The sequence below is a fragment of the Gopherus flavomarginatus genome, chromosome 1, assembly GCF_025201925.1.
Source record: "Gopherus flavomarginatus isolate rGopFla2 chromosome 1, rGopFla2.mat.asm, whole genome shotgun sequence".
NCBI classification, from domain to species: domain Eukaryota; kingdom Metazoa; phylum Chordata; order Testudines; family Testudinidae; genus Gopherus; species Gopherus flavomarginatus.
This window is the reverse complement of record NC_066617.1, coordinates 326722143-326738753: the sequence shown is the minus strand read 5'-3', so window position 1 is coordinate 326738753 and position 16611 is coordinate 326722143. Positions and strand designations below refer to the sequence as shown.

General features: G+C 42.6%; 1 protein-coding gene across 1 annotated transcript in view; it reads right to left on the bottom strand.

Moving 5' to 3' along the window:
* FLT1 (fms related receptor tyrosine kinase 1) overlaps positions 1–16611 on the bottom strand; it is a 156212-nt gene that overhangs the window by 13198 nt on the left and 126403 nt on the right. The window contains exons 18-24 of the mRNA XM_050937138.1: positions 10978–11082; positions 7001–7114; positions 5919–6007; positions 5188–5347; positions 4701–4798; positions 4067–4189; positions 2934–3045 (exon numbers count right to left, since the gene is read on the bottom strand). Of these exons, the coding sequence (XP_050793095.1) occupies positions 2934–3045; positions 4067–4189; positions 4701–4798; positions 5188–5347; positions 5919–6007; positions 7001–7114; positions 10978–11082 (801 nt within the window). The remainder of the gene's footprint in view (positions 1–2933; positions 3046–4066; positions 4190–4700; positions 4799–5187; positions 5348–5918; positions 6008–7000; positions 7115–10977; positions 11083–16611) is intronic.

The following is a 16611-nucleotide window of genomic DNA, read 5'->3' as shown; positions in this document are numbered from 1 at the left end:
ATATAGAGCTAAATCCTACACTCAGTGAAGTCAATTACACACTCCTAATGACTTCAGCAGGATCAGGGTTATGTCCTACAGGAATATTATGTGCATAGCAAAGGATCAGCGCTGCAGAGTCTCAGACTTCAGTCTCCATTCTCTTGGAGAAAGGGCTACAAGACTAGGCCCTAAGAGTTACACTAAGGGTCAAATCCTGCTTGCCTTATATGCACAGACCCAGGGGTAATTACATATTAAAATGAAATGTTCAAACATTGACTTTACTTTCCTGTCAAGTCCGCAGTCTAGGATTCTGTGTTTCCCTTTCAAACAAAGCACCTGAAACTAGTCAGGCTGCATTCACCTCAGTGGATCAACTGTCATCTTATAGGGCATGTCTTCATAGCGAGCGCCAGTGAGTCTCGGAGCCCAGCTCACCAGACTTGACCTTGCAGGGCTTGGGTTACTGCACTACAAATAGCTAGGGAGACATTGTGGGTTGGTCTGGAACTCAGAATCTGAAGCCTCGGGAGACCAAGCCACAACATCTACACAGCTATTTTTAGTGCAGTCCCGTGAGCCCAAGGCTGTAGATCCAGGTTCTAAGATGGACTATCATTCATTCCATAGATGTACCTATAGGGGAATTCTGAGCCGTGGTCTTGGAGGGTAAATATAGGAGAAACTGTTCAAATACTTTGGTTATCTAGTTGTAATTTGTAACCTGGCACCAAGATTCAATTATCTATTGGAGGTCTTACAAAGTATGTATCTTCACATTTCAGTTAGAAACATAGAACCATAGTGTTAGAAGGGACCACAAGGGTCATCTAGTCTAACCCCCTGCTAAGATACTGGATCTGTTGTATCTAAACTATCCAGGACAGATGGCTAGCCAGCCTCCTTTTGGAAACCTCCAGTGAAGGAGCTTCCACAACCTCCCTAGGCAGTCTGTTCCATTGTCCTACTGTTCTTACAGTTAGGAAGTTTTTCCTGAGATTTAATCTAAATTTGCTGAGCTGTATCTTGAATCCATTGCCTCTTGTCCTGCTCTCTGTGGCAAGAGAAAATATTTTTTCTCCATCTTTTTTTATGGCAGTCTTTTAAGTATTTGAAGACCGCTATAATGTTCCCCCCTTAATCTCTTCTTTTCCAAATTAACATACCCAGTTCCTTCAGCCTTTGCTCATATGGCTTGCATTCCATCCCTTTGATCATTTTTGTCACTCACATCTGGATCCCTTCCAGTTTCTCTACATCCTTTCTACACATTGGTGACCAAAATTGGACTCAGTACTCTAGTCGAGGTCTAACCAGCACTGAGCAGAGTGGTACTATCACCTCCTGTGACTTGCATGCTATACCTCTGTTAATGCTACCCAAAATTTCATTTTCTTTTTTTGAAACAGCATTGTATTGGAGACTCATGTTGAGATTGTGATCCACCACAACTCCCTGATCCTACTCAGCAGTGCTGCTGCCCTCCAGTTATCCCTCATTCTGTATTTGTGCTTTTGGTTTTTTTCCCCTAAGAGTAGCACCTTACCTTTGTTTTTGTTGAATTTCATTTTGTTGTCTATAGGTCAGTTCTCCAATTTATCAAAATCCCTCTGAATTTTAGCTGTAACCTCAAAGTGTTTGCAACCCCCCTAGCTTTCTGTCATCCTCAAATTTGACTGTATGCTGTCTATTCCTACATTCAGGTCATTAATACAGATGTTAAATAACACTGGACCCAGAACAGAACCCTGTGGAACCCAATTTGAGATCGCCTTCCAATCTGACATGTCCATTAATAGTTATTTTGTTTGCGGTTGTTTAATCAATTATGAATCCACCTAATGGTAGTTCTACTGAGCCCACACTACTCCAACCTGCTTATTAGAATGTAATATGGGACTATGTCAAAAGCCTTGCTGAAGTCTAGGTATGTCATGTCCACAGCATTCCCACTATCCACCAAACTAGTTACCTTGTCAAAGACGGAAATCAAGCTGGTTTGGCATGATTTGTTCTTTGTAAATCCATGCTGGCTGCTAGTGATCACTCCTTCATCCTCTAGGTATTTGCAAATTGAATGTTTTATACCTTGCTCTGGTAGTTTCCCAGGTACCAAAGTCAGGCTGACTGATCTATATTTCCCAGCTCCTCCATTTCCCTCTTTTTAAAGATGGGCACTATGTTAGCCCTTCTCCAGTCATCCATGAGTTTGCAAATATTGTTGCCAGCGGCTCTGAAATTTCTTCAGTTAATTTCTTCACCACCCTGGGGTGAATAGCATCAGGCCCTGCTGACTTGTATTCACTCAAATTGGTCAGAAGATCTGTGACATGTTCTTTACTTATCCTGATCTATATCCCTTCCCCTTCATTGTCTATGATAACTTCACTAGTCATCCAATCACATGTTATTTTTTGTGCGAAGACTGAAGCAAAGTTGGCATTGAGCAGCTCCATCTTCTTATCACCTTCTGTTACCAGTTCACCTTCTCTATTGAGCAGTAGACCCACACCATCCCTGATCTTTCCTTATGATCTGACATTTGTAAAGCCTCTTCATGTTGTCTCTAACATTCCTTGCCAGCTGCAATTCATTCCTTGCCTGGGCTTTCCTGATTTTGTTCCTACATGCTCGTGCTATTCCCATGTTCACTTCCTTAGTGACATGCCACAACTTCCATTTCCTGTATGTGTCCCTTTTGGGTTTCAGATAGCTAAAATGCTCCTTGTGCAGCTACATTGGCCGCCTGTGACTGTTCATTGGTCTCATGTGGTTCTCCATGAAATTGAACATACAGCTACACACACAACATAAATCATGTGTACCTAGGATCAAAGGACTGAGCCAAGGTCAGTTGAAGTCAGTGGGCATTTTTTCACTGATTTAAATGGGCTATGGATTAGACCCTAACTGTTAATTCTCTAATTTCCATAATATACATTTAAACCTACCCAAGGAAAATATTTCCCACAGCAATACCCCATAAGACCACACATCACTTTTCGTATTGTAGATCTTATCAAATATGGATTCTGGAGCCATCCACTTGAGGGGAAGTCGTGCCTGCAACAAAATGGACAAGCCAGATAATTATTTTTAGTGGCTACAAAATTCAACAAGAGATGATATAAAAATATGTTACCATGTGAATAGTTAACACCAGCACAGGATTTTATTGTATTGTTTTACAGACACCAAGAATACAATGAGAACTCAATCACCCACAACATTTTATTCTCTATTTTGCCAGGTATTTTTTTTCTATTTAAAATTCAATGAATTTTCCGTCTACTCTATGTGGTGTAAAATTTTTTTAACTGAGAAACCTATTACATTTTAATAGGGAGACATTTTCAGTTATTCAAACAATAATTCTTGGTGCCCATTTAGTACTCTAAGTCTTTAAAGCAATTTACAAACATTAACTCCTGGAAGATAAGTCTTGATTCTGCCAAGAGAACCACATGGATGGATCCCAGAACCCACATCAAGCTCCATTCACTTCAATATGCACAGGCACAGTTTGCCTGCACAGTTTTCACTGTATGATCAGGGCCATATTGGGTATGCCTACACTGCAGCTGGGAGCAAGCTTCCCAGCCCCAGTAGAGGGAGACACTCGGCCTGATTTTACAGGTAGGAGGCCAAATTTACTCCTGGCACAACTCCATCGACTTCAGTGCAGTTATGCTAAATCTACCCCAATGTCACTAAGAGCGGAATTTGGCCCTGTGCATGTATACTGAGGGACACGGACTCCTTTCGGCATAACTGATTGCTTTCAAGAAAGCAGCTCACTTTGACTGGCTTACTTGGCCAGGCTAGCCAAGAAACAAATGCCAACATATAAACTATTAAAAGACCAGAGCTATGAAATGGTCAGCATTTCCGAGCATTGTTTTTAAGGAAGCAAACGGTCACTGTATATACAACACATCTGGATTGCTCATCTTCACAGAAAATCTACGATAGCTTTCAGACCCTTTTAAGTGCAGGAAATGTAAACATTTACACACCATGTTAATGAACAGTTTAAAATGCTACCTTATGAACAACTGAACAAAAAAAACAAATGTTGACTTACATCTCCTTTTCTCACATAATCGGGATTCTTATAAATATCTCTTGCAAGGCCAAAATCACAGATCTTCACTACATTGTTCTCAGATAAAAGGACATTTCTGGCTGCCAGATCACGATGAATACACTATAATAAAACAGTTGAACAATCAAACTGCATTTCCTTAATCCTACCCACAAACTTCCTGAATCTTTCCGTTTCCTTTTTTAAAAATTATTATTATTCGAAAGATCATATTAATATTTTCTTAAGGAAGTTGACAAAAGTTTATATGAAGTTACCATAAACAATGGGCAGTTCTTCACAAACAAACATTTTGCAGACCAAAAAGTCATGAACTTTTAATCTGTTACATATTACCAAGGTAGGCATTAAACAGTTGTGTGCTCCGTGGTTAATATATCTTGAAAACAAAATTCTGTGAATGAATCAGCTTCAACCACAGTCTTTCACCTTAATCTTGTGTTTATAGTATGAAACTTGAATAAACACATGCTTATATTTAGAACATCAAGAGGGAAGCCACCCTTCCTTTGGGAGTTCTGCCAAGGAAAGGTGTCAGTAAAATATAGACATCATTTCACCTCTCCTGAGGCTGATTCTGCTGGAGAGGAATATCCAAAAAGGTAACACTGACCTTTCTGGATGACAAGAACTCCATGCCTCTAGCCACCTGAAAACTGTAAGAAATCAGATCTTCCATAGTGAGGGGCCATTTGTAAAATTCGTCAGAATCTGGAAGCAATTTAACACATATTATGTTAATACGGTATTTTTTCTAACTGCCACTGTTACCCAGTAGGTTCACTTTTAGTAGAGTGGTGCTTGGACATCAAACCACTGTCACCAACAACAAAAATAGTATTTGCTTTATACTCTGTTACTCCATCATTTTTCCCAAGGAAAAAGACAGTTAAGAAGAAACAGTCACACGCTTTCCTGTCAGATTTAGTAACCCAGTAAATAATCTTTTTTTTTAAAACTTCTAGCTTCTGGACATGACGCTGTGAGCATCTCCCACGGATGTTTATTAGGGTGATAAATGAGGAAAAATGTTCAGAGCTGCAGAGTACATTGTAAAAATATCACAGACTGTGCAGGAACAGGAAGGAATTAATACCTACCCTCCTCTTCCTCCTCCACATCACTCAGACTTTTATCTTCCTGAAATCCGGAGCTTGCTAAGCTCTCGCTGCTGGTGACACTAGCCAACCTTTGTTTTTTGCTTTCCACCAGCTCAATATCTTTTTTCTCCTTCATCTGTTCTACTTGCAACGAGGCATCCTTTAAACAAACAGAGGGAGTAAAAGATACTGTGTCAAAGTTGCAGGAACTGGATGAATGAAATCAGTTCAGCCAATGAAATAGTCTCATCTGTGATCTGTTACTGAAATCTTCCTCTTCCCTCTGTGGGTGTGATGCTCACATATGCAAGCAGGGTCTCAAGAATGGCTGGTATTGGACTACTCATGTAACTAAGTGCCCACTCAACACAAATAAGGTTAGCATTATTGCGCCCCATGGTTGTGACAAAGAAACAACCCACTACACTGAGTGAAACCAGCAGATTCCACTGCAGGGAGTGTGATGTGGAGGCACAAGGGATCCACAATCTTTTATTCTTGATGTTCGTATTCTTCATGGATTAAAAAAAAATAGGTTTAAACCTTTGAAAACTTTCCTAGCCTCATCTCTTGCATGTTCCTGACAGCACTGATATCAGGGGGTCACGCTGCTTTTCCCATGCTTCTGTTCCATAAACCAAAGCTCTAAACCCACCCATCGCCCAGTCTGAATGATCTTGCTTGCAGAGAGGGAGGACACCCATTGAAACACAAAGCATCTGCTTCTTTACCTTGTTGGGGAAGAAAAAATTCCTCTTGCTTTTCAGGTAGTTTGATAAATTTCCGTATTTGCAGTATTCAACAATCACCATCAGAGGCCCTAAGCAGAAGTCAAGAACATTTTCAGTGGCATGGAATAAGATATAAGAAATGAGTTCTGAGGAACAGTGAAATCTCTCCTGCACCCAATTATCCCTAGTTCCCAGCATAACAATTAGCAATACATTTTAACATAGAGGAATCCATGCCTTAAGGACTCTGGACACCTTCACAAAATAATGGTGCTGAAAATCAGGGATGGGCCAACACAAAACCCTGGATGCTGGAAAAGTTTGGGTTCTCATTAAAATTTTGCAGCCCCAGCACATCTCTACTAAAACAAAATAGGATGAAGTATCCAGAAGGAATGATTTCTCACCTACTGGCCACTTACACTACATCTACACTGCAATTAGACACTTGTGGCTGGCCCAAGCCAGCTGACTCGGGCTTGTGAAGCTCGGGCTAAGGGGTTTAGCTGCAATGTAGATGTTTCATGCTGCAGCCTGAGCTCTGGGATCCTCCTACTTTTTAGGGTCCTAGAACCCGGGCTCCAGCCCCATCCCAAACATCTACACCACAATTAAAAAGCCCCTTAACCCAGGTCAGCCATAAGTTTTTAATTGCAGTGTAGACATACCCTCTGTATCAGTAAATCTCAAGAATGAAAATTCAGAGTCAGTGGCCATTTCTGAAACCCCCCTGTCTCTTGTCCTTCCTAGATGATGCTTAATCTAGTCAGCACTTCTAGTCCTGCTGATCTCAATTGCTGGGCTTAGGGCACCAAGTGGTCCCTTATTTAGGATGCTCCTATATTCAAGGCTTTAAATACTAAGACCAAAAGGAATGTGTAAAAAAGGGGAAGGGGTCAGCAGTTATTTGGGTAAATCTTACTTCTTGTGTTAGCTGAGGGTGGACAGAGCTCATTCATGTGAAACTGACAGAACAAGCCAACAGCTGGCCCCTGGCACAACATTACAAAACCGACACAGTCAAAAGACTATTATCCTGAGAATATCTCAGTCCATGTTTAGCACAGTACAAATTCTTTTACCACCATTTTTTGTGCAAGCTCCTAGCAGGTTTACAATATTAAGATGATGCCCAATGTGTATCAGGATTTTCAGCTCAGTCATCAGCGCTTTGTATTCACTTGCTGTGGCTCCTTCTGTGAACACAAAATAATGCCAGTGTATAAAGACAGTTTCATTTTGGGATCTGTGCCACTACCTGCCGATTGTCCAGGTTTTACACATGAAATAATTGTCATCCCTGGATACACTTCCATGTATTTGTGTTCTCTTTTCTACCCCTCCCTGCCAAGCGGCCTTTTAATTGCAGTGAGATCCATAAAGAATTAGTCACTGCTAACTTCCTCCCAGTGTTATATTTAACAGTGTGCTGGGTCAGCTGGTGTCATGTAGGGGTAGGAGGAATGGTCTGTAGACTGGGATCAAGGGACTTGGGATCAGCACCTGGCTCAAAAACAGACTTCCTGTGTGATCTCCAGCAAATCATTGAATTCACCTTGTGCCTCAGGTCCCCACTTTGTGAAATGGGGATAGCGCTGCCTTCCATCACAGCAGTGCTGAGGATAACATCCATGAGTGTGAGGTGCTCAGATACTACTGGGCTGAGGCCATATAGACAGACAGATACGGGTATGCTACAGATATCTTCTCCCAAATCCTCGTCTGGCTTTATGGAGCTGAAAATCAGTGTTTCACAAGAATCCTAAGTGCTATACCTAAAGCCATGGACTATCCAGCTGACTATTCTTAGATCTTCTAGCACATACATTCTGGCCAATCCATTCTGTTACTAAGGGTATGTCTACACTACGGGATTATTCTGATTTTACAGAAACTGGTTTTTTAAAACAGATTGTATAAAATGGAGTGCACGTGGCCACACTAAGCACATTAATTCGGAGGTGCGCGTCCATGTACTGAGGCTAGTGTCGATTTCCAGAGTGTTGCACTGTGGGTAGCTATCCCATAGCTATCCCATAGTTCCCGCAGTCTCCCCGGCCCATTGTAATTCTGGGGTGAGATCCCAATGCATGATGGGGCAAAAACAGTGTTATGGGTGATTCTGGGTAAATGTCGTCACTCAATCCTTCGTGAAAGCAATGGCAGACAATCATTTAGCACCCTTTTTCCCTGGATTGCCCTGGCAGACGCCATAGCATGGCAACCATGGAGTCCGTTTAGCCTTTTGTCACTGTCACCATATGTGTACTCGATGCTGCTGCACCGTATGTGTACTGGATGCTGCTGACAGACGTGGTACTGCAGTGCTACACAGCAGCATTCATTTGCCTTTGCAAGGTAGCAGAGATGGTTACCAGCCCTATTGCACCATCTGCTGCTTTGGAAATTGACGATGACAGTTACCAGTCCTTTTGTACCATCTGCTGCTGTCATGGATGCTCCTGGCTGGCCTCGCTGAGGTTGGCTGGGGGCGCATGGACAAAAATGGGAATGACTCCCCAGGTCATTCCCTTCTTTATGTTTTGTCTAAAAATAGAGTCATTCCTGCCTAGAATATGGGGCAAGTCTACTAGAGAACCAGAGAGCACAGCCGCTCCATGTCAGAGCCCTAGAGATCCCGCAGAAATGATGAGCTGCATGCCATTCTAGGGGGTGCCCCTGCAACAACCCCACTCATTGCTTCCCTCCTCCCTCAACCCTCCTGGGCTACCATGGCAGTGTCCCCTCATTTGTGTGATGAAGTAATAAAGAATGCAGGAATAAGAAACACTGACTTTTTAGCGAGATAAAATGACAGGAAGGCAGCTTCCAGCTGCTATGATATTCCAGGCAGTACAGAATCTTCATTAGACATAAAAGGGCGGGGGGAAGAGGAGCTCAGCCTCCAGCTGCTATGATGAGGATGGTTACCAAGCCTATTGCACTGTCTGCCTCTCCAGGAGACAAAGCTTAAAGAAGGGAATGACCGGAAGTCATTCCCATTTTTGCCCAGGTGCCCCCGGCCGACCTCACCAAGGCCATCCAGGAGCACTCATGGGATGATGAGGACAGTTTTCAATCCTTTTGTACTGTCTGCCATCAGGAAAGGAAGGGTAGGAGATGCTGCTGTTCAGCGCTGCAGCACCGGGTCTACCAGCAGCATGCAGTAGATATACGGTGACATTGAACAGGCGAGAAACGATTTTTTTCCCTTTTCTTTCACGGGGCGGGGAGGAGGGTAAATTGACGACATATACCCTGAACCACCCGGGACAATGTTTTTGACTCTTCAGGCATTGGGAGCTCAGCCAAGAATGCAAATGCTTTTCGGAGACTGCGGGGACTGTGGGATAGCTGGAGTCCTCAGTCCCCCCTCCCTCCCTCCCTCCATGACCGTCCACTTGATTCTTTGGCTTTCCGTTATGCTTGTCACGCAGCACTGTGTTGAGTCCCTGCTGTGGCCTCTGTCTATCATAGCCTGGAGATTTTTTCAAATGCTTTGGCATTTCATCTTCTGGAACGGAGCTCTGATAGAACAGATTTGTCTCCCCATAAAGTGATCAGATCCAGTATCTCCTGTGCAGTCCATGCTAATCAGCACTCCACGCTGGGCAAACAGGAAATGAAATTCAAAAGTTTGCAGGGCTTTTCCTGTCTACCTGGCCAGTGCATCCAAGTTCAGATTGCTGTCCAGAGCGGTCACAATGGTGCACTGTGGGATAGAGCCCGGAGGCCAATCAGGGGCAGCTCTAGACATTTCGCCGCCCCAAGCAGGGTGGCATGCCATGGGGAGCACTCTGCTGGTAGCCGGGAGGTCCACCAGAGTGACCTGGATTGCTTGGTAAGAGAGGCCCATTCAAATAAAATGTGTTTTAATACAAGCAAATGCAAAGTTTTGCATCTAGGAACTAGGAATGCAGGCCAGACCTACAGAATTGGTGGACTGTATCCTGGAAAACTGATTCAGAAAAGGATCTTAAGGTCATAGCAGACAAACAACTCAACATGTGTTCCAGTGCTGTGCTGTGGCAAAAAGAGATAATGCAGTCCTTAAAAATATAAATGGGAGCGGGAGTAGGTAGGTGATTTTACCTCTATGCAGCATTAGTGAGACGGTGCACTGTTTGAGTGGCCACATTTTTAAAATTACACTGAGAAATTGAAGAGAGTGCAGAAAAGGTCTCCAAACATCATTTAGGGGCTGGAGAAAATGCCTGACAGTGAGGGGCATAAAGAGATCACTCTGTTTGGCTTTTTAAAAAGAAGATTGAGATGCAACTTGATTAGCAGGTAATAACCTTCACAGGGAGCAAGTACTGAGTGCTAAAGGGCTCGTAAATGGAGCTGAGAAAGGCATGACAAAAAGCAGTGGCTGTAAGCTGAGTTAAAAGGAGAAATAAGGCACAAATTTCTAACAGGGAAGGTGATTAACCATTGGAACAAACTACCAAAAGAAGTGGTAGATTCTCTATCTCTCAGTATGTTCTGTGGCCTGCGATGTGTAGGAGGTCGGACTAGATGATCATGATGGTCGCTTCTGACCTTAAAATCGACGAGTCTATGTTATTAGGCTTGATACAGGGGTAACTGGGCGAAATTTCATGGCCTGTGTTATTCAGGAAGTCAGATTAGATGATATGAGGGTCTCTTCTGGCCTTAAACTCTATGAAACCACTAATCGTACCATGGGCTGTGTGTTCTTAGGATACACTGTAGCCCCCAAACCATTTTTCCCTTTCTATTTTTTCTCGTGCTTACACTATTGGGGGCCAGATTTTTAAACGTGCTTAGACGCAGCAGCAACTGGCTGTGGAGTGCTTCTGAAACCCTGGCCCACATGACGTTTCATCAGCACTTTCACTAGACCCTCCTGTTTCATTTTAAGGGCTCACCATTTAGCTTGAAAAATCTGATCTAAACTGAAACGTGAGCTATACAGCCTTCGTGGGTGTTCAGAATAAACTCTTGCTTTTGAATGACATGCAGAAAAAGGCAGGGGAGTGGGGGGAGGGGGTAACCAGTGCAGTATATGTTCCAACACAGCTCTGCAGCAGAATACCTTTCAGCATTTTCACAGCAACTATTCTGCACGTGGGGGAATTTTTAATTCCAAAAGCAGCTGCCTCTACCACTTTTCCGAACGCCCCACATCCAAGTGACTTTCCTGTACAGAAAACAAATTGTGGAGATACACATATGTAAACAAACAAACTTGTGATCATTGAAACCGTTCATACATATTGAATAACAACCTGTGCTCTGCAAATCTTCCTAAGTATATTTTCACAAAAAGATAACGCTCTGTGGTACAGTTTTTAATGGGCTCCCACATAGGTGAACCAGAGTGTGGTTAGAAAAAGTGACTCTAAACAAATGCCACTCTTAGCAGTATTTTCAGTATTGTTGTAACCATGTTGGTCCCAGATTAGAGAGACAAGGTGAGTGAGGTAATAAATTTTTTTGGACCAACTGCTGTTGCTGAGAGACCAGCTTTCCAGGTTACACAGACCTGAAGAAGAGCTCCGTATAGCTCGAAAGCTTGTCTCTCTCACCGACAGAAGTTGGTCCAATAAAAGATATTACCTCACCCAGCTTGTCACTCTTATCAGTGGATGAACAAATTTGTGAAAACCAGGCTACTAATGGACAATTTACAAATAGAAAAAAAGAGTTAGAATCATCCAATAAAACCTGTTCAATGCTAACAGTTAAATTATTTATGATAAGTACAGTGGTAAAAACCAACAGCAAATAAGAAACTGTTGGTTTAATGTACATTTAAATGGAGTAAAAGTAAGTATTTCAGTTTTGCATAATTAAATATTTTATATTCTGTTCTGTTATATACACAAATCTATACATCCTAATGATCAGTCCAATTTTTTAAAGGAGACTATTGGAGGCACATAGCATATTTCATAAGGGCATTGAAGAACATGAAATAGAGCACTGTGGAAAAAATATGCAGCACCAGCAAAACCAGTAAGTATATGTTCCCTCCCAGCTTTGTGAAAAAGTGCTGCATTTCTACTGGCAAAAACTAGGAACTCTCCACATCTGCCTGGCAGAACCTGTCTCTCAGGTTCTATAGAACATGTAGGTTCAGGATCAAGAATGCTGTTTAAAATAAAAAGCTACCTGGGCTTTCTACATCCAGTTTCTAAACCCAATCCCTCAAAAGGCCTTAGGGCTAGATCTACAAAGGGGTTTAGGCGTCTTCCTACTACTTTAGGCACTTAAATCCAAAATCCATACCCTCAAAATCCCTGCCCAGCTGCCACCTAAACCTGTAGGCATCTAAAGTCCCTGAGTGCCTACATTTCTGCTGATAAAGTCCTTAAGTGCCTAAAAATCTGCTGCTGAGCATGCACAAAGTTGTCTGATCCAGCTCACACCTGTAAGCTCCAGTGGGATCCTCATCTAGACATTGCCCTATCTCACCTGCACAGCCTGATCCAGAAGGCAAGCTCAGAGGCTGCCTGATAGATTGGGCCCTATACAAAATGCCAGAGGAGAAGAGAGTACTTTCCTTTAAAACTTGCAACTCTAGCCCAGTGGTTAGAACACGAACCCAGGATGTAAGAGATATTCAAATCCCCTTCTCCTTCCCTCTCACCCTGAAGTTGAGCAGCAAACTGAACCCAGGTGTCCCAGATTTCAGTTGAGTGACCTGAGATATTCTGGAGTTGACAGGTTTTTAGGTACCCATGGCACTTTATCATTAGAAAGATAGGCACCTAGGGAATTTAGGCAGTGTGACAGTCTGTATCCCTATATTCACCCTTTTTACAAAACTATAATGGATTTTTTTCCAAAGTATGCCTGGTGAGGTATCATTTGAAAATTCACAATGTGCTGATTATTATTGTCCTGGTAAAATACGCGTGGCAACATTGTATGTAAAATTATAAGATTCTACTGTATAACATTATGAAGGGCTATTCCAAGTTTAGAAAAGCAGGCACAAACTGATTTTTCAAAGTCGAAAGGCAAACTGATTCCTCAGCCAGGCATCAGCAAAATCAGATGGACTATCACTTGGTAGAAAAAAGGGTGTGAGCAAGAAATTTACATCTTGGCAAAGAAACAGCTGGAAGTTCCATCTCCCCAGACTTTGTCTCCTGAACCCCAGCTGGAAATGATTCTCAAAGAAGAGGAAAAGGATAAAAGGGAAAAACAGAGGTCTCAAATGTTCTCTCCCTTCATCGCTACTCATGGCATCAACAACACCTAAAGGAAAAGGAAATTAACACTGAACTTGGGGAGAAGTCCTGGCTGAAAGGATTCTAGCCAGTAAGACGTGGTGAGGGAATCCTTTGCTTTGAATTCATTTAGTTTGTTAAATTAGGTATTAGTCTGCAATTTACCTTTTATTTCTTTGTAACCAATTCTGACTTTTATGCCTCATTACTTGTATTCACTTAAAATCTCTCTTTCTGTAGTTAATAATACACTTGTTTTATCATTTTATCTAAACGAGTGTGTTTGAATTGAAGTGTTTGGGGAACTTCAATTGAGACAACAACATTTGTGCATATCATTTTCTATTAATGAAATGATGGACTTTATACAAGTTTGCATTATGGAGGAGAATGCTGGGTGGTACAAGACACACATTTCTGGGGAAACGTCTGGGCCTGGGAATTTTGCTGGGGTTGTCCTGCAGTGTAATTTGTAGTTGGTTGGCACTCAGACTGTATATCTGGGGGTGATTTACATGCTGGTGGCTGTGTGTGGGCAGACTAGACGAGGTTGCTCTCACAGCAAAGCAGTGTAAAGGGCAGCCCAGGCTGGAGAATTGAGGGGACACAGCTGTCCATCAGCCCAGACTGTACCCTGGGGACTATCATAGGCAGCTTGTCATAACATTTTTTTCCAGATCTGGACCTTAGCATCCAAAATATGGGTGTTAGCATGAAAACCTCCAAGCTTAGTTACCAGCTTGGACCTGGTATCGCTGCCACCAGCTAGGGATTATACAGTGCCTAGCTCACTGTGGTCTCCCCAAAACCTTCCCTGGGGGACCCCAAGACTCAGATTCCTTGAGTCTCACAACAAAGGGGAATAAACCTTTTCCTTTCCCCCTCCTCTCCTCCAGGTGTTCCCTCCCTGGGTTCCTGGAGAGATATACAGAAGCAAGCTCCGTGAATCTAAACAAAGGGATTCTACCCTCCCTGTTTCAAGTCCTTGAAACACAAGCACCAAGAGAGCTAACCTCTCTCCCCCCTCACCCAGAGGGTATGCAAAGTCAGGCTTAGTAAATCTAACACAAAGAGATTTCCCCCTGACTTCTTCCTCCCACCAATTCCCTGGTGAGCTGCAGATTCAATTCCCTGGAGTCCCCACTAAAGAAAAACTCCAATAGGTCTTAAAAAGAAAGCTTTATATAAAAAGAATGAAAAAGGACATTAAAAATAGTCTCTGTATCAAGGTGACAATATACAGGGTCAATTGCTTAAAGGAAAAAAATGAATAAACAGCCTTATTCAAAAAGAATACAATTTAAAACATTCCAGCAACTACGCACATGTAAATACAAAAAAAACAATATAAACCTATTGTCTTACTATCCTTGTACTTACAACTTGGAAACAGAAGATTAGAAAGCCAGGAGATAGAAAATCACTCTCAGAGCCGAGAGGGCACAGACACAAGACAAAGAACAATGAACTCACACCCAAAACTTCCCTCCACCCAGATTTGAAAAAGTCTTGTTTCCTGATTGGTCCTCTGGTCAGGTGTTTGGTTCCCTGTGTTAACCCTTTACAGGTAAAAGAACATTAACCCTTAGCTATCTGTTTATGACACAGCTATAGGGTTAAGCAGCTATAGCGTTAAGCAGAGGATTTGAGGATCTAAATTTCGACTTAGGTGCCTAAATGTGTATCCGCATCCATTCTGCAAAAATTGCAGATTTGCAGGGCTCTAAACAGCTCCACAAGTCACCACACATCAAGCCTCCGATCCCCAACCGCCCTGACTTCTTCCCAGAGACCTCCTGTCCCACCACCTGCTCTTCCCCACTCTGAGTAGGAAGGCTACAATTCTGGACCCTCGTGTGCAGTGCCCCACTCCCAATGGGTGCGGAGGAGGGCTCGGACACCCCATGCAACTGCAGAGGCTGTAATGCATACAGATCTGGCCCAGGCAGAGAGTGGGAATAACTGCTCTCTTCAGAGCACGTGCCCTTGCCTCCCACTAGTTTAAATTACAACACCACACCTCTTTCAAAATGGCGCTTGGCTCACTCCCTTCTGGGAGTTGTAGTTTATTTGCTCTGTCCATTCAAGCTGGGGACTACAATTCCCAGAATGTGGAGCGGGCTATTCCCTGCTGCATGATTCAGAGAGCTGAGCTGGTGCCTACTGGCTGTGTGACAGCTGCTCCATTCTGGTGAGTCTAGATGCAGTGCCCTGCATAGATACATAATTTGTATCTGCATCCAAGCTGCTATCCACAAAAATGGTCCACAGATATAAAGCGGATACCCGCGGATTTGCAGGGCTCTAGCAATTGGTGGTGTGCTCCAATATGAAGCTGTAATCCAAGGCACTACAATCCCTGTATCCACAGTAAAACTGTGTTTAATCAGTAATTTTAATTGGCTTCATCAGTAATAATCCATTTCCCATTTTGGGATAAACTATTTAGCCACCATTTAGAAAACAAATTCGTTGCCATTTAAAGCAGCATATGGCTTCTATTATCCCTTTAATCAGCGTGAATGCTAGAAACGTGTTTTCCCTCTGAACAATAACCTTGATTTCATGGTAATCAAATTGAATTGATAGCTAATTCTGTTTTGCATTATATTAAATTTTAGAGCAGATCAGGGATTCTCAGATTTTCTCATTGTGTGGAACACATTTTAAGATACAGATTGTGCCTTGGACAACCTCTCCTCCCATTTATGACCACACATAATCCTTGTGACAACACCCACAGATGTTTACATGGAAAACTAATATCAGGAAACTATCTAATTGACTTTTAGTGCAGGTTAGCAGATGAAAAGAGGGACCCGGTACCATGTGAGCTACCAGCTCTCCACAGACGAGCACTCAAGTGACCACATTTTGAGCACTCTGGTGCAGCGAATAATGCAGCTGAACTCTGGTTAAAATTCCTCAAATTGGCTAACCCTTTCTGAGGCTAATCCAAACCCATTAAAGTCAATGGGAATTGACTTAATTCGCTTTGGGCCAGGCAGTTTCTGTTCGGGCCCCAATTCAGCAAGATACTTAAGCGCACATCTAACTTCAAGTATGTGAGTTGTCATGTTGTCATGTGCATGTCACTTTGCTGGAGCAGAGTCCTAATGGAGAGTGCAGGCAGAGGCTAATCCACAAGTCATTCTTGCTATGTGCTGTTGCCTCTTAGGAACTGGGAAGGCAGGAGTTTCAAAGAGACATTCAGTAAACATGCACAATTTATTTGACACATTCCAGATGTTCTGTTGCTCTGTGTTAGAGGATTCCTGTTTTAAATTATTGATAAATACGAAAGTTCAGTGTGTTAAAAACAAGGTGGGAAACTCACTCATCTCTGGCAGTGTTAGAGAATAGTTGTATAGTGCATTGTAGGAGTGCGTAACTAATGAAATTGGTTACTACACAGATTTCTGAATCTTTACTCTGCCTGGTCAATAATTACAATAGGTTCCTGTATCACAACTTTAGCACTGTAATGGATG